The sequence below is a fragment of the Musa acuminata genome, chromosome BXJ2-3, assembly GCF_036884655.1.
Source record: "Musa acuminata AAA Group cultivar baxijiao chromosome BXJ2-3, Cavendish_Baxijiao_AAA, whole genome shotgun sequence".
Lineage (NCBI taxonomy): Eukaryota > Viridiplantae > Streptophyta > Magnoliopsida > Zingiberales > Musaceae > Musa > Musa acuminata.
The window spans coordinates 2,647,188-2,670,379 of NC_088340.1; the positions used below are offsets into that span (position 1 = coordinate 2,647,188).

The 23,192-nt window shown below is 41.2% G+C and overlaps 3 protein-coding genes across 8 annotated transcripts; 2 read left to right on the forward strand and 1 right to left on the reverse strand.

Moving 5' to 3' along the window:
* Positions 1–5,117: 5,117 nt before the first annotated feature.
* On the forward strand, positions 5,118–7,940 carry LOC135606896 (transmembrane 9 superfamily member 12-like). The gene is made up of 2 exons (XM_065098246.1): positions 5,118–5,263; positions 5,635–7,940. Exon 2 carries the CDS (start codon positions 5,736–5,738, stop codon positions 7,719–7,721), a length of 1,986 nt encoding a protein of 661 aa, XP_064954318.1. The 5' UTR covers positions 5,118–5,263; positions 5,635–5,735; the 3' UTR covers positions 7,722–7,940.
* Positions 7,941–8,760: 820 nt separating this feature from the next.
* On the reverse strand, positions 8,761–14,120 carry LOC103976964 (uncharacterized). 5 transcript variants are annotated; one of them, XM_065098256.1, is made up of 8 exons: positions 13,770–14,120; positions 12,846–13,239; positions 12,594–12,704; positions 12,159–12,241; positions 10,525–10,611; positions 10,271–10,419; positions 9,942–10,073; positions 8,761–9,127 (listed from the first exon to the last, which is right to left on the reverse strand). In XM_065098256.1, the coding sequence occupies exons 2-8, from the start codon at positions 13,075–13,077 to the stop codon at positions 8,938–8,940; spliced, it is 984 nt and encodes a 327-aa protein (XP_064954328.1). In that variant the 5' UTR covers positions 13,078–13,239; positions 13,770–14,120; the 3' UTR covers positions 8,761–8,937. The 5 variants fall into 5 exon arrangements, with proteins under 5 accessions (XP_064954328.1, XP_064954329.1, XP_009390608.2 ...); XM_065098257.1 differs by having other exon boundaries at positions 13,763–14,120; XM_009392333.3 differs by lacking the exon at positions 12,846–13,239.
* Positions 14,121–14,255: 135 nt separating this feature from the next.
* On the forward strand, positions 14,256–18,586 carry LOC135581766 (protein FATTY ACID EXPORT 1, chloroplastic-like). Of its 2 annotated transcripts, none has more exons than XM_065098253.1 (7): positions 14,256–14,662; positions 14,748–14,928; positions 15,009–15,243; positions 16,254–16,409; positions 17,996–18,042; positions 18,128–18,168; positions 18,256–18,586. In XM_065098253.1, exons 1-7 carry the CDS (start codon positions 14,274–14,276, stop codon positions 18,341–18,343), a joined length of 1,137 nt encoding a protein of 378 aa, XP_064954325.1. In that variant the 5' UTR covers positions 14,256–14,273; the 3' UTR covers positions 18,344–18,586. The 2 variants fall into 2 exon arrangements, with proteins under 2 accessions (XP_064954325.1, XP_064954326.1); XM_065098254.1 differs by having other exon boundaries at positions 14,306–14,567.
* The last annotated feature ends 4,606 nt before the right edge of the window (positions 18,587–23,192 follow it).

A 23,192-nucleotide genomic window follows, 5' to 3' on the forward strand; every position in this document is an offset into this window, starting at 1 on the left:
AATAATGTGACTGGAAGATGAGGCTGTCAATGAGATAGAGACGACGCCATCCCACGCTCCCGGACCAGTTGAGTATTAGGGGATCCACTGGACTCTTCTCTGTGTAGGAACCACTTTGCAGGGTTTGGCATTTGCATTTGTCTTCCGCAAGCTCACAGGAGCAGCCAAGAAGGTGCTGTTCCTGATCTAGATCACGAACCCTGATGGCGACACTGATGAGACCACTCATGAGCAAATTATTGGAGCATTCAAAGTTGGAGTCTGAGGATTTCCCGGTCTCATCAGCTTCTGCCACAATGCCTTTTGCAGTCCTCAAGTAAATCCAATTAATGTGGCGTGTGTTCCTTGAATTTCTCTCCGGTTTCACTGCCTATTCGCAGTCTTAACCACTGGTTTTAGGGAGGAGGATAAGACATGCAAAGCGTGTCGGCCTTGCTTGACTTTGTCATGTTCCTGATGAGAAGTTTTCCTTGTACGCATCACCCATTCTGCCACTCCGAGAACTTGACCGAGACAACGCAAAAATTCTCTTCACATGCTTCTTCTGTCAAAGCTCGACTGAGAAAAAGCAGACTCGGAGCAAAATATTCTTCAGAGTTTGGCAAAAGATACCCACATGACATGCAAAAGAACACTGGTGCTCTTTGTCTGATTTCTTGCTCATGTGCAGTGAGTCACAAAAGTTCCTAAAAGGAATGCAACATTGCAAAGAAATTCCTATCTTCCCTCGGCTGCCAAGCAACTTCCAGCCTGCCTTGGTTGCACAAAGGAGATTGGTGAGCCTCGTAAACCAAGATAAACTCTCTTCAAGTTTCCTCCTCGCACTTTGCACATGAGCTCAGAGTACTCCTCATGAAACAGTAGTTCATTCGGGGCAAGAAGTCAACAACAAGCAACTAGACATAACTTTCTCCGAGAGTAATGCTTAAAGCGACGCAACTGGCACAAAGGCAAAGGTCCTTTAGCTTGCGAATCTCGATAACTTGGAAGAGGCACCCATGCAGCATGTTCCTGTCGAGATAGTAAGATATTAAGAAGATGCTCATATACTTTTTTCGATGGTAAGTGGTTTACTAATCAAATCACAAAGTTAGAGTTACGAAAAGAAATCTCAACATGTTAAAATAGACTATCCAACCACTGCATGTTGCTAGTCATATCAGACTTCCTTTTAACAAGTAACTCCTCTTCATGTTCTTATTCATCTACCAACATTATTTTTCTAACCATCATTTTCGCGGCTGACACCAATGAGATTCTTATAAAGACAATAATTTTTTTAAGGATAAATTAGATACCTTTAATATAATAATTATTATAAAAAATAGATTAGGAATTAATGACTTTTATGATGATCACAAACTTGATGGCTGGCATCTTTGTGGTCATGTACTCAGCAACATGGTAGTGATGAAAGCCATCTTTTGGCATCATGGAGGGAGTTGCTTGTCCAGCTGACCAAGTTGTAGAACTGTGGAGCAATTCTATCATATGATTTGGGTTATTATTAGGATTGCAGGAATCTGCTGATTCGTTGGCAAATGACAGAGAGGAGGCAATCCATTTTTGGTGTTTCATGGTCCTGAGTCGATAAGATTCGTATTGTACTGTGAACTAGGAAATGTTCAGTAGACAACTCAGCATCTGCAATGCATTTAATAGGTTGAGGAAGATGCCAAGGAGGCTGGGCGAAGGAACACCGACAGTGCGGTGAAATCTTCTGCAAAATGATTGGTTTCATCCTGAGTTTAGAAAGGAAATGGACGAGGCAGTAAAAGGGGAAGGGAAGGAGCGTGTCTCGGTAACAACAATGGTGAATCGAATCAAAGGTGGCAACGAGGCGGCTGAGAAGTCGCTGTCTCTCCCCTCGACGCCGTCAGGTCGCTGTCCACGGTCGCATCTTGATCGATCTCTCACTCTTTTATGCCGTGCTTTCTCCTCAGGGCATTCCGCCGGAGACATTCCGACGGCTACGTCGTTTCGACGGCAAGGAAACGAACAAAAATTTGTGGAAGAATAACGTTGCAGAAGAGAGAGAGAGAGACGAACGAACGGTACAAAGAAAGAGATCTGTTGACTGCATCACTAAAACCAATTATAATAAACGCAAGCTAAAGCATATTATTATATCTCTCCTCTTTGCTAACTTCTACAGGCTAAATTTAAATGTCAGAATCCTGCCATTTTTTATAGCTGCACATCAGTACGTGTTATGATGTGATAGAAAGAGAAAGCATCCTGTGAAGGTGTCATAGTTTTGTGTATAATACCAAGACAAATGTCTGCTAGAATTTGATAATTAAGCCATAATCTAATGGTCTATTTTGTGTGCTGGTAGCAGAGTTTGCTCATTTGACGCACCCAATATTTCTCTTATAATAATAAGAACAAGTTGATGCTAATTTTACAAGGTGGAAAGGATCCATCAACAAACAAGATGGAAAATGTAGGCAGTAGTAGTGAAGAATGATGTCATTGTATTATATAATCTACTGGACAAGTTGCAGTTTTCACAGATTTATTTGACTAAGCTTCAGATCTTTGACCTGTCAGGGATGAACTTTGCCTGCTCTCTCTCTCTCTCTCTCTCTCTGAGCCCCAGACCAAACAAAAAGAAAAGAACAACACAATAATGTTTCTATTTACCAGCTAGTTTCATTATTGTTGCATCTAGCTAGAAAAGATCTGCATGACAAAATATGGACTGTCTGTTGATGCAGATGCAGCACGCAGCATTTCATGCGTGAGAGATGTGCAGGATTCAGAATGTGTAGAACACATTCCTTAGCACCGACTTAGGATCTGCTGGTGATCAACAGGTGACATTAAAGGTCGACCACGGGAACTCATGAGAGCTCGCTCCAGAACTCCATGTAAAGGTGCCTGTGTTCTGAATCCCGGCTTGCAATCTGAAAGATGTTGGGAAAAAGTGGGAGGGAGGGGGGGAGAGTGATGGAGAAGGGCATCGAGAAGAGACAAAAGGCAGAGCAGAAGGGTGGATTGTGTGCCATGAAAGCAAGAGACATGTCTCCTTCTGTGGGCTAGCGTTGCATTAAACTTTACTCTCCTGTACATCAACTTGATGAACGTACAAACGCAAGGATAATACTTTGTGTCTCAGGCGATCTCTTAAAAGCTATACCGCAGCATGTGGTTCTCTCGTGGGGCCCGAAAGTGAGAGGAATCTTGGTTGGTTTGGTGCATGTGAATTCTAAAGGCATCTGTTGGACGAATTTTCAGAAAAAGAAATATTTAGTGCTAAAAAAATTTCAGAGCATCATCCTCTTATTCTTTTAAAATTATTTTATTTCTATTTTTATTAGGTCAGCCACTATTTTTACCTTGTTTAGCTGCTCTACCTCTCCTCCCCTCTATCGATTGATCATAACTTTGCTCTTCAAATTATCATGCACGATGCTTTTATCCACCTCCTTGTGCATAGGCTTATTCATCATTCTTTCTCACGTACAGTTAACGATAAGGGTGCACGAGTCCTATTTCCTCCTTTCTTGGTTATGATCCATAGTGAGGGAGGTTTGCAGGTGACAATAATGATGGAGCTGACCAATAAAGAGAGTGGCTAGGACTGTCGTGACCGATGCATAGAGGTGACCAACGATAAAATTAACTAAGGATAAAATTATTATTTATGAAAAAAAAATTCAGTGAGAATTTTTAAAAGTTGGATTGCTATGTAAGAATTTATAAAAACTATATATTTTTTCAAGAATTCACCTTTCTTTATTATTATATATTGCTAAAAATATTTCTCTTTGATATATAAACGTTTGCAATAAAAAATAAACATCTGTTTACTCAATATAGTTAAGTTATTAAATAAATTTCTTTGTCTTAGTCTCATTAAGGCTATCATGTCTACTTGTTATTTTTAATAAAAAAAATACATTTATTAACTTTTGATAATATCACATATTCATTAATTTTGAAGCTTCCTTTGTTTTAGAATATTTTATTAAAATATGTGAAAACAACGTAGGAATTGTAGCCATAAGAATATGATATTTGTTAGCTTTTGGGAATATATAAGTGAAGAACATGGAAAAAGGTTTCTTAACTTATATGATATGCCGTACATCATAAACAAAGTTACAAGTATCTTAAGGAAGCATGTTAGAGAAAGAGGGCTATAGAGCATGTGAACTTGCTATTTTCCTCAGAGTGGGCACCATGTTTGAAGATGGTCACAGGTCTCTCCGATCAAACTTTGACCATTTATACAGGTCAGAGGTTTGACATGCTCAGGACTCCAACACGGTGAGACACCAGCGGATGCCAACAAAAAGCTTAAGGTCTCCGATGCCAATCCCACTCCTTCATGTGATCCCCTCAGAGATGGCATCGAGCAGAGCAACCACCACTGTTGATGTCATGAAGAGGAGGCAATGTCCTCTGATAGCAGTGACAGCTTTAAATATTTGTCTTGGCCAATGTAGCATCCCCTTTGACAGGGTCAGGAAAGTTGCCTCCCCCATAAACAATCGCTGCCACTGTCAAGGGAAAAATATATGCTGTTCAACCTGCGTGGCACAGTGGTTGAAGAGCTCATAGGAAGATCTTGGAAAGAGCATAGAGGAAAGGCCGGCCTGCGATGAAAGTACTGTTTACCGATTCAAAGTGGAGAAGACCTGAAATGGTAGTCAGAATTCCATGGGGCCAAGGCATCATCATCAAAAGCATGTAAATAAACAGATAAAGAGAAGAAAACACAAGTAAATAATAAATCAAAAGCTGAGAAATCATTACCTAAAACGAAAAAAGTCAACGTCATGGGCCTCAGCATGCGAGGAAAGAGTCAACGCCATGGGCCTCATCATGCTCGCATGCTGAGACAAGTCAGGGTGAACAGAAGAAGGCAAGAAGTCAAGCGGCGCATGCGTTGGAAATTGCTCCTCCTGTTTTCATTTTGACGATACAGACAAACGGGTAGGGGGTCGACCGAATTGTAACCCGTTATTGTCAACGGGTGCGCTACCCGCGACCTTTCCGGATCCGAATTAACCAATCGACATTTGAAGGGGAGTAAATGGGCCGGGCTGACCCCAAGCCCATAAAAGATGAACATAGGCGGTGGTGCTTCTACGCACGCTGTTACTTGTCTCATCCCGGCTTTATTTATGGCCAACCCCTTCTGCTTCGATTCGACCCCCTTTGCGCTCCACGATCTCAGCGGCGAGAGAGAGGCATCGAAGAGGCTCTCCCTTCCTTCGCAAGTCGTGCCGCTTCCCTAAGCTTCCATGATGAGGTAATCTCCCCTGTCTACTCCCAGATCTGTGCGATTGGCTTTGCGTCACGCGGTTTCAGGGCATTTCTCCTGTTGAAAGATTGGATTCTGGCGTTTTATCTGCGTTAGATCTGCATTCGAGATCCGGATCTGTTGTTTTTTGTTTGGGAAGATAAGCTTGTGTTCGTTGCTGCTTCGATTTTTTTTTAGTTCGCTTGATGTGGAGTGCTTGTTCCGCTCCGGATCTGGTTGACTGGGAGGCATTTTGAGTGGTTTTAATCTTCGCGATAGATTTGGTTGCTCGCTTCCACTCAGATCCGTAGCTTCGGCTGCCGAAGAATAAACGGAATCGAATTCTTCGGTTGATCTAAGGCTGCTTCTGGTTGCCGCAGGTTTCTTGAATGATATTGTGAATTCCGAAGGTGGTTGGGGTTGAGACCTTAGATCTGATACGCCGTAAGGATAAAGAGGAGGGGAGGGTGACCACAGCGCGATGGGGCCAACTTCGAACCCAGAAAGGTCTTCCTCTTTGTGTTTCTTGACTTTCTCGATCGTGCTTTTGTTGTGTGGTTCGGGGAATGCGTTTTATCTCCCTGGTAGCTATATGCACACCTACTCGGAAGGCGAGAACATATGGGTCAAAGTAAATTCGCTCACCTCAATCGAGACCGAGCTCCCGTTTGGCTACTACACCCTGCCGTATTGCCAGCCACAGAGTGGGATCAAGAAGAGCGCGGAGAATCTGGGGGAGCTTCTCATGGGCGACCAGATCGATAACTCTCCATATCGCTTCCGTGTCAATGTGAACGAGTCCCTCTACCTGTGCACCACAAAACCGTTGAACGAGCATGAGGTTAAGCTCTTGAAGCAGAGGACCCATGATCTCTATCAGGTGAACATGATTCTGGACAATCTTCCTGTGAGGAGATTCACCGAGCCGAATGGAGTCGTCATTCAGTGGACTGGGTTTCCAGTTGGCTATATCCCATCTGGAAGCTCTGAAGCATACATCATCAATCACTTGAAGTTTAAGGTGTTGGTTCACGAATATGAAGGCCGTGGCATGCAAATCATGACTACAGGGGAAGAAGGGATGGGAATGATCGCGGAGACAGATGCTAAGAACTCCGGATATGAGATTGTTGGGTTTGAAGTGATTCCCTGCAGTGTGAAGCGTGATCCAGAGGCGATGCTGAAACTTAACATTTATGATAAAGTTGATTCTGTGAACTGCCCATTGGAGCTCGAGAAGTCCCAAACGATTCGGGAGCAAGAGAAGATCTCTTTTACCTATGAGGTTGTCTTTGTTAAAAGTGACATTAGATGGCCGTCCCGGTGGGATGCCTATCTGACAATGGGGGGTGCAAGAGTTCATTGGTTCTCGATCATGAACTCATTGATGGTTATCTTCTTTTTGGCTGGAATTGTCTTTGTTATTTTCTTGAGAACAGTTCGGAGGGACTTAACGAGATACGAAGAGCTGGACAAGGAATCACAAGCCCAGATGAATGAAGAGCTATCTGGCTGGAAACTCGTCGTGGGTGATGTGTTCAGAGAGCCAACCTGCTCAAAGCTGCTTTGCGTCATGGTTGGAGATGGCATACAGATTACGGGCATGGCAGTTGTGACAATTGTCTTTGCTGCTCTTGGATTCATGTCTCCTGCTTCCCGAGGCATGCTATTGACGGGGATGATAATTCTCTATCTTTTCCTTGGAATCGTGGCTGGATATGTTGGTGTTATTTTATGGAGGACCATAAAAGGGGGGTCTGACGGCTGGAGGTCAGTCTGCTGGTCGACTGCTTGTTTCTTCCCGGGGATCGTCTTTATCGTTCTCACAATATTAAACTTCATACTATGGGGAAGCAAGAGCACCGGAGCTATCCCTATCTCGCTCTTCTTCACTCTGCTTTCCTTGTGGTTCTGCATCTCAGTGCCGCTGACTCTGATAGGCGGATTCATAGGCACCCGAGCAGAGGAAATACGGTTTCCCGTCAGGACCAACCAAATCCCAAGAGAAATTCCTGCTCGGAAATATCCGTCATGGTTTCTTGTCCTTGGCGCAGGGACCCTACCCTTTGGGACCCTCTTCATCGAACTCTTCTTCATCCTTTCTAGCATTTGGCTTGGGAGGTTCTACTATGTGTTTGGATTCCTTCTCGTCGTCTTCCTGCTGCTGGTGATCGTCTGTGCTGAAGTATCTGTCGTCCTGACTTATATGCACCTCTGCGTGGAGGACTGGAGGTGGTGGTGGAAGGCTTTCTTCGCCTCTGGTTCTGTTGCGCTCTATGTGTTCCTCTACTCTATCAACTACTTGGTGTTTGACCTAAGGAGCTTGAGTGGGCCGGTGTCAGCCATCCTTTACCTGGGTTATTCACTGATCATGGCTACTGCAATCATGTTATCCACCGGCACCATCGGCTTTCTGATGTCATTCTATTTTGTCCACTATCTTTTCTCCTCCGTCAAGATCGATTAAGACTCTGCTTCTTTGGGCTGCCAGGACCAGCTACTCCTTTGAAGACCGTCTTCAAAACTGTTGTGTGAACATGAAAGGGCCTTCATGTTCTTTGCGCGCACTCATGTTGAGTTGCTTTTGAGGGGGGAATGTTATTGTAGTCGCCTATCTTACAATGATACATCCTAAGGAACCGAACATTTTAAATGCTTCTGTTTCAATAGTTTCTTTTATCGTTTATGCCCCATGACTTAACTCTGTTAGTGTAATTTCTCTATGGTTGCTATAATTTTTTAGTGTGTTTAGTTGGTTTATGTCGAGATAATCCAGCATATTACCAAACTTAATTTAGATAGATACTATCAGATGGTGGATGTGCTCAGTAGTCTCTAAGTAAACTTTTGCAAGATCAGTTCTATCAGTGGGTTGGGTTAATTATATATTATCTCTCATTGATTCTATCTATTACTATCGTGATCTTTATATACAAAAAAATTATATTAAAATTTTTATAATTTTAAAATATAATAAATAAATTTTTTTGTCTTAACGTTATTAATTACATTGATGAAAAATATAATATGATGGATAAAAAAATAATTTTAATATTTTTTTATCAATACAACTGATATCATTAGAAAAAAGAAAATTATTTATTTTATTTTTAAGATTATAAAGATCTTAATATAAATTTTTTAAATATCCTCTACTAACATAAGGGGTGAAAAAGACTGTTATTTAACCCTCCCATCTCAATGTTTCGAGCTTCCACCAAAAACGTAATCTACTGAAGCATAAAACTATAGCTAGCCCCGTGAACCAACTTGTCAAAATCATTGGTATCATCCACTTCATGAAGCACCCGCAACGAGATAAATCATATATGATTTCTAAAGAATCCTCCAACAACAGACGTCATTTGAGCGAGTCCGCAGCAGAGACCTCCGAGGAAACCAACTCACTGTCCTACTTCAACAAATTAGAGACACCACAGAGCTTAAGATAGATACTCTAAAATTAATTCACAACGATTGCAGAGAAAATTCAAATGCGCTATGGATGACAGTAATTTTCTGCATCATTAAAATATGATTTCTGATGTCAACAAAATTGTCTACAAATCCTGATCTCGAGTTGAAAGCAGCATTCGTGTGTTAGGGTCTCAGCATCTCATGGAAAAAAGGCCAACGAGAATGTCACGTACAATCGATTACCAAGTTTAAAAGAGAAGCCACGGTTATGGCTTCACTAGCTCCCTGATGAATTGCTCGGCCTGAGAGACCTCTCCGGTCAGCCCAGATGACTCGGCCACTGTCACCTTGTTCCGGCACTGAGAAAATGCGAATGCTTCTCCTGGTATCCCGAGAGTGAAGTCGTTGGCTATATCGGCGGTCGAGATTGCACTTCTTGATGCACGAAGTTTGTCTCTGCCAAAAAAGGAAAAAGTGCCATAATGTTCTACACTGACACCAAAGAGTACATACGGTTATGGAATGCAAAAAAAGATGCTGACGATATCAAATTCTATCAGATCAGGGCCTCTGATTAAACAGAAAACAACAGTATGGAACAAAATCGACAACTCTTGTGGATCAACGTAAGCGTCTAGAAAAAAACTTCACAATGCTGAACCGAAGGCCTGGTGAGGAGTCATGATCAAATATAGGAAAGGACTCAATTTGGTCCTATACAAAAGAAATTGGGGTTAAATATCCGAAACATATATTTAAAAAATTTATTTCCCAGTTCTCATTCTTCTTCATATTAAAAAGAAACAAAAATGTCACCTGCAATTAGAGGAATCATAATATTACCACTAAAAAATATATCATTAACAAAGAAGCAGTGATACGAGATATACAGTACTAGAAACAATGACTGGTCTTGCAACAACTAAGAAGGATAAATAGAGAACCAATAACATGTAGATTCAAAACAATACTGCCTTTCATCCAAGATTGAGATGCCCTGATCATGACTTATCATGCATCTAATTTGGTGAAAAATCAAAACAAAACTTCTATCATGGCAATTGAAAGAAAGCATGGAAAAATGAAAGAGGAAACAACACAAATATGTGGAACTTTTCGAACATATTGTGGATGTTTCATGTGGTAAGTATTAGGTCATGCCAAAACAACATTTATTGCACAAACAACATGTCAGTCAAGTACTATGTTATTTATGAAACTTCAATATCATACGACAACTTCAGAACAATGAGAAGATTCAAGGTCTTACATTTCCTTCTCCAATTGTTTCCTGATAAATTCCTTGGAGTGTGCCGTCACCTTATCTGCCTTGTTGCACAGTATCAACATGGGTATTCTTCGCTTCACGATGAGTGCCTTTGTCAGTATATCATACAAGTACCTTGCAGATCGTGCAAATATACAAAAGATTATTATCATAGTAATTCATAAATAAAGGTCTGTTAACAAGTAGATACAAGGAAGAAAACATAATGATTATAACAATCATCATCTATTAATAATACATGAAACTATATAATTCAAAATAAATAAGCAAATCAATAATTTGCATCAGAAATAAGCAGGTTAGTGACCTACTCAGCAGCTGCTCGGCAGTTCGGTAAGAAGTCCAAACTATCCACGACAAAAATGACTCCTGCTGAATGAGGTAATAATTCATCAAGCTTTGGTCTGAGTCGGGAATGCCCAGGAACATCAATCAAATGCACCGGCTTTAGTTTTCCCTTCTGTGCACATGCAAAAAGGAAGATGGTTTCGACATGAACTTTGAATCATCATAACAGCATTATGGCATGCTTTGACCTAACAGTACTAAGTGCCTGAACTGTTACCTTTTCAAGCTCAGAGTGCAGCACAAAAGTACCATCATTGGGTTCCATCGATGTGACAGTACCTAGATGTGGAGAGCCATCACGAAGCTAGTATAGTAACAACGACATACAGTAGTATCAGAAAGCTGAACAATGAATAGAACATATCTGGTTCTTTTCTGCATTAGTTACATAATATCATATTGAATGGTGAAATCAAAGGAACTTCAAACTTCCCCTTTTAGTTTTGACAAGCAACAGCAAATTCAGCATATTGATCATTGTAACTATATTAGCTTGTTATTATGATTTATGCAGAACAGCCACAAGGTGTCACCAATATTGAGTTGCTTGCAACAGGAATATTTACATAGTGTTTCATTTTAGTTGCTGTGAAAGCCTGAACTATGTAAGGTAAATAATTATAAGAAACATTCAACATAAAAAAGAATACGACGACCCAGCCCCCCACTTATCAATTAGGCAAAAGCTCTGTTTACTTTGTCCAAACATGTCCCAAGTTTGGCATAATACAATTATCATGGGCCTATGCCCATAAAAATGTGAACGGAAAAGTCAACTTAGCTAATATGCATCACTTAATACTTGCTCCTGGATGCAATATGGTTAATAGTTAGGTCTACTTGCTTTTAACTCAATCTTGTTATACTTGCTTTATACAGACAGAAACTTGTTTAACAAACTTCTCAAAGTAGTTGTAATTTCAACATGAATAAATGAAATATTGACAAAAGATTTTTTTGTGTTTGAACACATAAATCCTAAACTTTGTCAATAAACATCATCTATGGTTATGACCCTTAAATAAGCCATGAATGTCAAAGAAACGGGATTAATTTATTGTCGATAAATTAGTTGTATTGTTGGACTCCATGAATGTCAAAGACTACAATAAACCACTATGCTTCCTGGGGGAGTGTGATGCTCGACTTAACAAATATAAGTTTATGTTATGAACCACAGTGACCCTAAAATTTTTGTTCTTTTTCTTTTTGCCTCTGAAGTTCATGCTTCATCGTTTCCCTTGTTTGATGTCCATAGTTATAAGATCATTGCCATAAAAATAATTATAGTTGACTGCTAAAAATGTTTCAATTGCAAGTGAGATATATTTCAAACGATATTTTGCACCATTAAGATTTAGTTTTGGCCAATCCCAATCCCGATAAGGATCAAGCATTCAGATCCAGAACCTTCTCTGAGATTATACATTCAGATATGCTGTTCTAGCTGAAATTAACAAAACCAACCAATGAACTGATCCGGTATCATTAAAATGTATTCATTTATGAATTATTTTACTTAAAAAATTAGATTGTTATGATTGGTCAAAACTCCTTACACTTGATTCAGAAATGCTGAAACCATCAAAATTACCAAAAGGTCCAAAACTATAGATGCCATTAAAAGTGCCAATTGCAGAACTATATCTCTTTGCAGAAGGCTGAAATTGAAATCACTATCAAGTACCAATAATAAAAACCCAACCGACCTGCATTATACAATGATATGTCCACACTTTAGTTAATTAGAGAACAAAGACTTTAATGGTTATATCAAGTTAACAAGAACAGATGTTTACATGAAACAATCGAGATTTTCAGATCAATGGACAAACAAATTTAAAAATATACCTGATAAAAAAGAACAGTTTTTCCACTACCACTTAAGCCAGCAAGCAGTATGGTATTGGACTTTGAGCGTCTCAGGACACGAACTGGGATTAAAAAAAAATACATTAACAAACTTTTTAGCTCTTCAAGCACATCACCTACACTTGCAATAATATGCTGAAAAATAATGTACATGTTTAGATATGCCATCAATGTTTCTTCACCATTACCCTCCTATGAAGAATCATAGACATTTTTTTTCTAGAAAACTGTTTGCAGAATCTGTTAAGAAGCACAACTTGCACTAGATAGACCTAGCCCCTCTTGTTGCTACTTCTAAGCATGCAGAACATTAATAAAGAACATGAAAATCATAAAAGCAGGGTAGAATGTATTTACGCACCCAGATATGCACAAGAACATGAAAAAGATAAAAGCAAGGTAGAGTGGACTTACACAACCCAAAGAAAGAAATTGTGAAGATTAGAACAGCAAAAGCAACATAGATTTGCTCAATGGGTTGCTGATGAACCCATTCTTCAACTCGATGCATCAGTTGCTCCATATCTACAGTGCAACAGTAAATGATTTATTTCTTGAAATCAACAGACCTTAGGTGAGTATTTATATACAATTCTCAATTTCTCTAAATAAATTCTTTGAACCAAGGCAAAACAATACAGCATGATTCAACCAAAGTTGGCTTACTATAATGGATGCTGCTTTTCTTTCTTTCTTTGGGATCACACCAATGGATGTTGCTAGGATTACCGGGAGGGGAGCACGTTGAAACAGAAGAGGTGGCGGGCTGGGCCTTGGCATCGGGCCATGCATGGGCCTCAAGCGTCGGGCCATGCATGGGCCTCAAACGTTGGGCCATGCTGGCCCACGCCAAGCCAATATGGCAGGCTGCGTTGGATCCCAAGCTGGGTCGTGCCATACTGAATTGTAAGCCTGGGTCAAGTCACATGGGTCTAGCCTAGGCCGACCCGCTGGCTGCACAAGTTGTGGCTCACAAGCTGTTGAGCCACTGACTCAGCGCTCAAGTCCAACCTGGACCGAGCCTGACTTGGGCTGGGTTGACCCGATCCGACCGATCAGCCTTATTAAATTATATTTTAGTTTTCTTCTCTCAAAATAACTTTAAAATTTTGCAAGAATATAAACCAATTATTAGAATAAGCATTTAGACAATGCAAAACTTTCAGAAATACAAGATTAATCAAAACAGACTTCTAAATAATTTAATTTAAAGACTGTTTTCAATGAATTAAAAGGTTTAATAAATTCATAATCCCAAATTTAAAAGTAAATATAACATGAAAATTCACACATAATTCCATGAAATAGAGATACGCCTAACCAAATAAATAGAACTATTATTCTAATCCGTAATTAGGATTTTAACAATTAAATCAACCTTAAAATAATTCGATTTAAGATATAATAGCATAGATTTCATAAGTCCCATCAATTAGTTTTTACTAATAATCATCCAAGCTTAAACTAATTAAAATTACACTATAATCCATGCATCACCATCTTGAAATTAAAGGATTATTTTAATATTAAAATTCAACAAATTTTATTTACTAATCGTGAAACTTTTTACTGTTCTACCTGACCTCTTACCAAAAACGCCACCGGGGGTTGAGAGCGACTGTGTAAACGATGGAAGAGCGACAAGTGGTTTGGGCGCAGCAGCTAGTTAGGGAAGTGATGGCAGAGAAAGGCCGACGGCAGGGAGGTCCAGCAAGCGCGGTGCCGGGGCGGCGATCTGCACGAGAAAAGATCACGGAGAGGGTGGAGAAAGAGAAGAGCGACAAAGGCGCCGCGGCAGGCGTCGAGGCGACGCCTGAGGTGGCAGATCTCAGGTTTTAGGGCAGAGTTCCAATGCCGATACGAGAGATCGCGGGAGGCTCCTCCACAGCATTTAGATCATTCTCTGCTCTCTGTTGAAGTCTGAATCTACTCATATACCCTTCAGTAAAGAAACCCCCCTCTCAGTTCGGCTCATAAAAAAGCCGCACCGGTTCAGTTGAACCGTCGTTTTCTTCCGGCTCATGATTGCGCGTGTCAAACCGGGTCTAATTCCACCGGTTTCATCGTGTCGATGGTCGGATTCCGCGGACCAAAATGGCCGAAATGCCCATCGTTCGCGTCGTCCACACGGCGCAAGAAATAGTCGAAGCAAGGGGACGACGGGCTCCCAACTACCCCACCTTCGAGTCGGCTCAAAGCTTCTCGTCTCCAAACACCTCGGCTGCCACCGTTCCCTTGACCCACGATCGCCGGCTTCCTTCCCCCTTGCCCGGGCAGTTGCATCGCGGCGCCTCGCTTCCACAAGCCACGCCACGCCCCGCCCCGCCCGGCTGCGGCTTCCCGACTCGTGGACCCCCGCCCGCTACGACCGCTGCCGCCCCATCGTTGGTGCGCCTCCTACTCTCCCTCCTCGGCAACCAGCGACCAACCGCTCTTCGTGATCCACGAGAATGCACAAATCTCGATATTTCCTTTCGTTACTCGTGATCTCGATCGTCTTGCCTGCTTTTCCTTTTTCTTTAGATCTGCTTGATATGCGTTGAATCCGGTGATATCTTCAACCTGCAGATCGATGGCCGTCTCGCAGCTTTATGGGTCTGGATTGGCGGCGAAATGGAGCATGCGATCCTTGGAGGGGCTTCGCCCTTTGCCGTTGTGGCCTAGGGTTGCTTCTTCTGGTTCCCCAGATCTCAAAAGCAACTACTTCAAAGTCCCTGCCATTAGGGTTTCCAACATCAGTGGCAGAAAGGTTTGAATTTAAGCTATACTCATTTTGGGTAGTAGAGAGCTTCTGTGCGTTGAATTCTGACTTTTTTCTTCAATTTACAGCTTACAGTCTCTATGGGCCTTAATGGAAGTAGTCCTAGAAGCAGTATTGTCGCCAATGCTGCTACTAGATATGCGGAGGATAAGCCAGATCAAGCTGATGAACCTCTTAAAACTAATCCAACTGTGAAATCCATCAATGAGAAATTGGATATGGACGCGCACGTACAAGAGGAGGCTGTAGTCCCAACCAAAAGAAGTGCAAAAATACATGATTTTTGCTTCGGAATCCCCTTTGGTAAGCCAATCCCAAACTTCAAATCAGAATGTTGAGCTTATTTCTGCTTATCATGGGTTGTCAGATAGGAAATGATTGAGTTGGATGTTTTGTTTCTTGGTAATTGATGCATCTTGGCATTTGTTTAATGTTTCAGTTTGATTTGGGAAAGCAAAGCCTTCTATCTACTTTTGACTGAGGATTTATTTCTCGTCCTCTTCTTATGTGTATTAATTGGCAAGGAATTACATGGTCGTTACAGATGTTACACTGATATATATTGAAATGAGAATTGGAATTATTTTTTGACATGTCAATTTTGCATCTATGGAAATTGTGAATTCTCTGTTCTCCATTATGTAGTAGCAACAGTAATCAGTATCTTTGGTTTGCTAAATATAACATCACTGTGCCTCTCTCTCTCTCTCTCTCTCTCTCTCTCTCTCTCTCTCTCTCTCTCTCTCGCTCACTGCTCGTTTTTATTCTTAAAATAACTTCTTGCTTAATTCTAGACCATCTAAAGCAAGAGAAGGAACAGTTGCTTATTGCTTCTATGTGTCAAGATGGTTATGTATCTTTCCCTGGTAACAGATGTGCCTATGCATAAAATAATCATGCTGCTTGGGTGTTACATTTCCTCGGGTATCTGTTTGTTTCTTTATATCATAATGTTGAATTACTGTTTCTACTAGAATGAAGATGCTAGTGTTCAAACATGAAGGTACATTAAAATCGCATGATGACAAAAGGCAGTTTATTGTTGGTTTCATGATTTTATATGTTGCTTCCTTGTGAGACTCTTCATGGTTCCTGCTGTTGTGCTTCGAGTATGGCCTTATTTGTGTGGAGAAAAAGTATCCATTATTTGCTATTATCAGTTCAATGTTTCAGTGAAGTATTCAGGGAATCTGAGTATGAATATTGTGGTGAGAGCCAGTGCACTGGGCCACCCCTTTTTTAATATTAATATTGTGGTGATGTGAAGATCATAAACTACATTTTTTTCTGATGATTAATGATTTCTGTTATAGGTGGGCTTCTATTTGCTGGAGGACTGGTTGGGTTTATTTTCTCTAGAAATGCCACAGCCATGATTTATGGTGGTGCTATATTGGCACTGAGTGTACTTAGCCTAAAGGTTTGGAGGACTGGAAGATCCAGCTTACCATTTATTTTGGGTCAAGCAGGTATGTATCCCAGTTTCTTTATTAAAGAATGAATACCTGTACACTTAATAGTCTTTTCATGTATTTTTCTATGGTTCACTATAAAGGAAAAACTCCTATAATTTAGTTTTTTCTACTAAATGTCTCAAAATGCAGAATTAGGACATTATTAGTAATATTATTGAGTTTTTAAATTTAGTGTTTATTTGCCCTAGGAAATGTGTGGCAAATGCTTAGGAATGGACGATTGCCTAGGCTAGCTAGCACATGGGTGGTAAATAAGGGTAGGCATCAAGTCCTTGCTTGGAATATATACAAATTTATAATTTTATCTTCTCTCTCTCTCTCTCTCTCTCTCTCTCTCTCTCTCTCTCTCTCTATATATATATATATATATATATATATATATATATATATGATTATTCGTGCCATGGTATATCGCCCGGTATGGGTGGTAGGTACTGGTCTGATAGGGGACTGGTACGCGGACCACCTTGTTCCAGGCAATCCAATTAAATTAATAAAATATTCAAAGAAATGGTGGGCCACATTTCTAATTCAGCATAAAAAAGAAAAAAAAAAAAAAGAGATTAGAGCTCGCGAACATGAGCCCTCTTCTCGCATAAGGTGTTGTTGCCTTGCCGTCATTGCTTCGCCTTTGCTGCCACTATTGCTTTGCCCTCGCGTAAGATGTTGCCACCTCATCGTCATCGCTTCCCCATTGTCGCCGTTGTCGCTTCGTAGTCATGTAAGATGGCGCCATCTCACTATCATTGTCATTGCTTCCTAGGTACACTGCTGCTGCTGTTTTCCTCTTCTTTCTTCTTCTTCCTCCACTTCTTCCTCTTCTTCCCTCTTCCTTCCTCTATTCCTCTATCACTACTTCCACTTCTCTTTCTTTTTCTTCATCACCGAGCCGCTGATATGCACAAGCATACTGTGTGTCAATATACTGGTATAAATTGGTACGCACTTCCAATAGTTTGCTGAAATGGTCTTGTACCCAAAAAGACAAGCCTTTATATATGTTACACACGTGTAACATATGTTCATTTATGATTTTAAATATATGTATATGTGCAGTACATTCACCTATGCTTTCATGTGTATATATTCATATATTGTAATTTTTTTTATGTAAAATATCATTGAAGTACTCTTGGATATTTTAATGTCCGTATTACAAAAACAGAAGCTGAGCTATGCTGAAGTGTTAATAGTTTTGTAATAGTATGGAACTATGCACATTCTTCATGTACTAATCTAGAAATGAAGTGACTAAATCTAATGTTTGTTCTAGCTATTGTTTAGGTGCCCAGGCCATTGCCTAAATCACTATCATTAATATCCATGTGTTTCAATTAGGATGTTTATGTATATATGAAATTGAATTTACAAAAGAAATGCTTGCAATTATGTGATATGAGCAAGCATAGATCATCTCGACACCTGAAACCTTGTACACAATAACCTCATGGTTGACTGCATAATTCCTTATTCCATTCGCAGTGTTAAGTGATGGATATATTAAGTAAACTATGAGCTTGGATACTGAATTTAATTTGCTTACCATATATACATACCCATTTGTGTATTTTATTCTGCAGCCTTTTCTGCTGCGCTTCTCTGGAAGCTTCTGCAGGCATACTCATTGGTAAGTGCCTTATCTGGTTTTTCATTCACCAACATATAAGTCCGTTTAGCATGTGGCAATAACCAATTGGTTTCATATGATGCAGTCAAAGAAAGTCTTTCCTACAGGGTTATATATTTTCTTCAGGTATTCATCTCCACCCATAAACTCTTAACTGAGAAATTGCCTTTTCAGAAAATTACTGATCCCTGACCACATTTCTACTACTGCCAGTGCTGCAATGATTTGCTTTTACTCTTATGTGCTAATCTCTGGAGGAAACCCACCACCTAAGAAGCTGGCGGCAGCTCCCCCATCATAACCATCTGAATTCATACAGAAGACTTTCTCTAAGCAATATAGTGTTTACGATTTCTTCTTTCGAGGTGTGTTTATGGTGTAGAAACTGATAATGGGGTTCTTTTAATTTTGATGAAGGCTGTAACATGAAGTGTGAAGCATGTCTTCAACATAGTGCCTCACACGATGTAGTTGCCTTTGACAGATAAGAATGTATCTCAGGATAATTGTCTTAAACTAAACGTGAGATTGTGTGTTCTTTCCAGTGAGATTACTTAGTAGCAGCATATAATCTTAGTACCTACCGAGCAAAGGATGAAATCCATCTTGGGTAGTTCTCACTCCGACTATGCCCAAACTCTTCACTTGCATCAGCTTCTGCATATTAGCCTTCAGAGACTGCAGCTCCTTCAGCCACCACATGTCTCCGGGAACAATTATTGGAATTGCTACACCGTATTTTCATAGTATTACAGATATAATATACAAGCGAAAAAAAAAATGAAAAAAAAACTCAAATAAGTTGTCACGGACAAAATTATAAACAAGATGTTTAATGTAATACTCATGTTTGTGTCTTTTGGTTTGTTCATGCTTTGTACAGCATGTAAAGAGACGATCGAAGACTTAAATGTCTTAATTTAGTTAGGTTTGATGATCATTTTATACTTGTAACTAAAGATTGTGTCATGTGAACACTTGTGGGAGATCTCGATCTGTAGTGGATCATTTTGAATCATTTGTTGTGCAACCATTCAGAGCGAAGTCTGCTTGTAATTTACATTGGTTATGAAGTGTTTTCTGAAATGCTTGCTTGTGGATCCCGAGTGATGCGCTTTCTCTAGCCCGTTTTCTCTTTTGTATGTCCTAAGGGACCATGGGAGGTTTCGAGGAGGCTGACCTTTACGAATGGACATGCAAGGGTGCCACGCGACTTAGATAAAACCAGCTAGGTCTGTGACAGATGATATCAGAGCGGGACAAGCACTCATAGAAACACTTGACATGCAAACGTAGGGGACCTAGCGGGGTTGCATTGAGGGCAGCCAGCATATGCGATCGTTTGGGGGAAAGTGGCATGGAGACGTAGGGAAAATGAGTCACTTAAAGGAGTGGGCATATGAGATTGGCATATAGAAGAATGGCTAACCCTTCGTGGAAGAGGCACCATAATGATAAGCAACCTGAGAAGAATGCGTAGCGCACAAAAGTTGGGATGGCTGAGTTTGAGCTACGGCTCAACGTTGGCAACCATACTTGATGGTGCTCAAGGCAAGCGAGGCGCTTGATAAAGGATGCGATTATATAAGGTAGAATGGGTTGTGCAGCAACCGAAAGAGTTATGCAAAGATCACAGAGGTGAGGAGAATTATTAACTCAAGGAATTTGATACTCATGCAAAGGCTTGTATATAAATGATGGAGTGTTTGTGGCCATCCCGAGGAGATCAAAACTCAGCGCCATGGAGCATTGAAACTTTCTCTTCAATATGAGAATGAACGTCCGTAGGATGCTGAAGTGTGTAGCGAGTTTAGCATGTTGTTAGGCCTTGAGAGATGTAGCGGGGACTGTATTGACGTGGAGTCACAATCTAGTAAGTGTGTTTGCGGGAGATAAAACAATGCATAGTTTGTTTAGCAAGACGGAGTAGTCCAAGGGGATGGTGGTCTCTAAAACTTTTAGAGAGAATGAAGTGAAGAGAGAAGTTGCTCCAATGGGACAGATATCTAGGAGAGATAATTCTTGACTCTCTAAAGGGATATTTATATACAATGAACTGTACATGTTAAGGATGAGTACCTCAAAACAACTTCACAAAGCTCAATGGACTGAGCAAGTAGTGAGGAGTCATCGCATGATCTCGCTTGTGATAATACATTGTGAGATCAGATAGGGGAGCGACCCAAGACAACACAAATAAAGGCATACTTGGAGTCGATATAAAGATCAAACTCAAGGGAGGGTTGACCCATTGGATAGTGGGCGCAAGGGTCACCATCAACTCAATGCAAAACAAGGAGCGGAGCAACTTAGGTGTAACTTGGTGCACTACTTAGGCAAAACCAGCTAAGTCCGTGACAAATGGTATCAGAGCGAGACAAGCACTCATAGAAACACTTGGCATGCAAACGTGGAGAATCTAGCGGGGCTGCATTGAGGGCAACTAGCATGCGCGACTGTTTAGGAGAAAGCGGGTATGAAGATATAGAGAAAAAGAGTCACTCAGAGAAGTAAGCATCTGAGATTAACATTCAGAGGAATGGCTAACCCTTCGCGCAAGAGGCACCATGAGGACAAGTAAGCTGAAAAGAATGCATAGTGCACAAAGGTTGTGATAGTTGAGTTTGAGCTACGGCTCAATGTTAGCAACCATACTTGATAGAGCTCAAGGCAAGCGAGGCGCTTGATAAAGGATGAGGCCATGTAAGATGGAATAGGTTGTTTAGTGATCAAAAGAGTTGTGCAAAGCTCACAGAGGTGAGGGGAATTGCTAACTCGAGGAATTCGATACTCATGCAAAGACTTGTATGTGAACGATGGAGTGTTCGTGGCCATCCCAAGGCGACCCCACTGTGACCGAAACTCGGCACCATGGAGCATTGAAACTTTCTCTTCAATATGAGAAGGATACTCCGTAGGAGGCTAAAGTGTGCCGTGAGTTCAGCATGTTGCTAAGCCTTGAGGGGTGCAACGGGGGCTGTATTGACGTGGAGTTACAATCTAGCAAATGCATTTGCGGGAGGCAGAACAATGCATAGTTTGTTTAGCAAGGTAGAGTAGTCGGGATGGTGGTCTCCGAAACTTTTAGAGAAAAGGAAGCGAAAAGAGAAGTTGCTCGAGCAAGACAGATATCCAAGAGGAATAAGTCTCAACTCTCCAGAGAGATAATTGTATGCAACGGACCGCACATGTTGAGGAGGAGTACCTTAAAACAACTTCACAAAGCTCAATGGACCGAGCGAGCGGCGAGGAGTCGTCGCATTATCTCGCTTGAGATAATGCATTGGGGGAATGCATTATGAGATCAAGTGGGGGAACGACCCAAGACAACACAAATGAAGGCACACTTGGAGTCAATATGAAGATTGGACTCAAGAGAGGGCTAATCCGTGGAATGGTGGGCGCGAGGGTCACCATCAACTCAATGCAAAACGAGGAGCAGATCAATTTGGGTGTAACTTGGCGAAGTACCCAAGTCGCATTAAGGGAGCCGACATAGAAGATGAAACATAGAGCGGAGGCACAAAGCTTTATTTGGATAGAGGTCAAGGATATGAACTTTTATAGAGGCAAGAGTGGGGTCATGTCGTTTATGGATCCTTTATTTTGATGGAGCAAACTCATCTTGCATTGTGCTAAATACGAAAGGAGCTTCTGGGCACATGCACCTTACCTCAAAGAAGCATTTGATAGAGGAACTAAGGCAACTTAAATTGTAAAGGCGAAGTTGGGTTTAGAAGATCTTAGTACGGGACAAGAGGATGCGAAGGTGGATACTCTTGAAGAATATGCCATAGTGTTGTCATTCAAGTTGTCATGAAGGGAGCAGTGCACAGCGAAGATTGTGCTAGTAGGGGCAAAGCCCCAGGATCCAGACAATGATGCACTAATTTCAATGAAGTCGGTAGACTTCGGGAGCTACTAGGCGACGGACTGTCCTAGAGCGGTACTTCGTCTAGGTATGACTTGAGAGCGGGTGAACGAATGTTGATTGCTAAAATGAGCGAACACAATCAAAAGTAGAAGAGGCCCTACGATATGTTGGCAAAGGCCACACATGGAGGGATCACAATCCGAGTTCATCCCACAAGGATCAGAATGTAATAGAGATGTCATCAGGAGGCGATACGGTGCAGTGGATCGTGGTGGAACGGTTTGTGGCAATACGATACACACAAATATAGTCATACAGAGGTATGATCAAGAGCTACTGAGAGCTCCACTTTAGTGAATAACACGATGGCAAGAAGGACTATGGATTTAAAAAGTGAAGGCCATAGTACCGTAGAGGCGGGTCTTCCGTGCATGCATCGAATTTTGCATCAGATTAAAGCCTTAGTCATCAACATATGAGGGTTGTGTACTACCAAGGGAAAAGTTCGAATGCAAGTACCAGTGAGTCCCATGGGAGATACTTGATCATGTAGAGGTATGATTGGAGCAGTTGGAGAGTTAGACAGCTCCAAAGCTCATATTCGCTTAAGGTAGCCCGACAAATCAGAGGACAAGGCCGAGTAAACGAATGTTGCTACCAAGGAAGCTAAGGAAAACACAATCAGTGTGAACCCTACAACATGATGGTAGACATCATACATGGGAGTTGCAATATGTCTTTCCATCGACCTAGGGGAACTACTTGAAGAACATAGAGGTGTTGAAACATGGGGTCGAAAGGGGCGAGGAAGCGATGACAAGTCCAGAGGGATTTAGCTACCCAAAACCAAGCATCGGTTAGAATGGATGTGGACTCGGAGAAGTGCCACAGAGGTAGATCTACTAATTGTGAATAAAGGGATGCAGATGCGAGACAACGGATAGTAGGGCCATGGGCATGACAGCGCCAGGGTACCATAGAGGCGGGACTTCCATGAAGTTATCGATCCCTTGCTCTCATGTGGGGAGAGCACTTGGTCGTAAAAGGAACCGAGGAGGTGGATAATGCAGAAGCAAACTCCAAATATTGAGACAAGGCTGAAGGGCAAAGGCTAGAGAACTTCATAAGACCAGTGTCAATGAGCTTCTCATCAAGATAAATGAAAGTGAAGGATTTCAAGTCGATGCAAGAGTGCATGACCAAGGAATAAAGCATACAATACGTGGTGCGATACCTTTGCTACTTAGTGGAGTAGGCGGTAGGGTTGATGGAGAAG